Consider the following 486-nt stretch of genomic DNA (forward strand, 5'->3'; position numbering starts at 1 on the left):
CTCTATTTATTCAAGTCAGTGGTTTGCGTGTTTAGCATCCCATACCTCAAGGAGTAACTCCTCTGTTACTCACCCCTCCTTTCCTTCCCCTTTCAGATGAGACTGACGAGCAGGAGCGATTGCTATCGGGCTGGTGCTTTGGGAGTTTTATTTCTGTCTTTTTCAGACTTGTGGATTTTATGTTTTTATCGATATTTTCGGGATTTATTATGTTACTTGGATTTATTACTATTTATTGGATTTACGACTTTGGAGTTGACTTTTGAGAAGTAATAAATGGAGATTTCTGACATTTTATTTATTTAAGTTATTTCGGAAAATACGGGTGTTACAATTTGGTATCAGAGCGGGGTTCCGTCCCAGCTCTGACCCGGGATGGCGATTTGTTGGGACGTGGTTTCGACTCGGTTTTGACTCGGTTTTAATTCGGTTTAATCGATTTTAAAAGATTTTTGAATCTGGGGATTTGGGAGTTTTAAAAGAAGA

At 38.9% G+C, this 486-nt stretch overlaps 1 protein-coding gene across 1 annotated transcript in view; it reads left to right on the top strand.

Annotated features, from left to right (window-relative positions):
* Positions 1-162, top strand: part of LOC106293484 — a 1,389-nt gene extending 1,227 nt beyond the window's left edge. The window contains exon 2 of the mRNA XM_013729161.1: positions 97-162. Coding sequence (XP_013584615.1) covers positions 97-100 — 4 coding nt within the window. The 3' untranslated portion in view covers positions 101-162. The remainder of the gene's footprint in view (positions 1-96) is intronic.
* Positions 163-486: the final 324 nt, after the last annotated feature.

This window comes from Brassica oleracea, chromosome C5, assembly GCF_000695525.1.
Source record: "Brassica oleracea var. oleracea cultivar TO1000 chromosome C5, BOL, whole genome shotgun sequence".
Classification (NCBI taxonomy): domain Eukaryota; kingdom Viridiplantae; phylum Streptophyta; class Magnoliopsida; order Brassicales; family Brassicaceae; genus Brassica; species Brassica oleracea.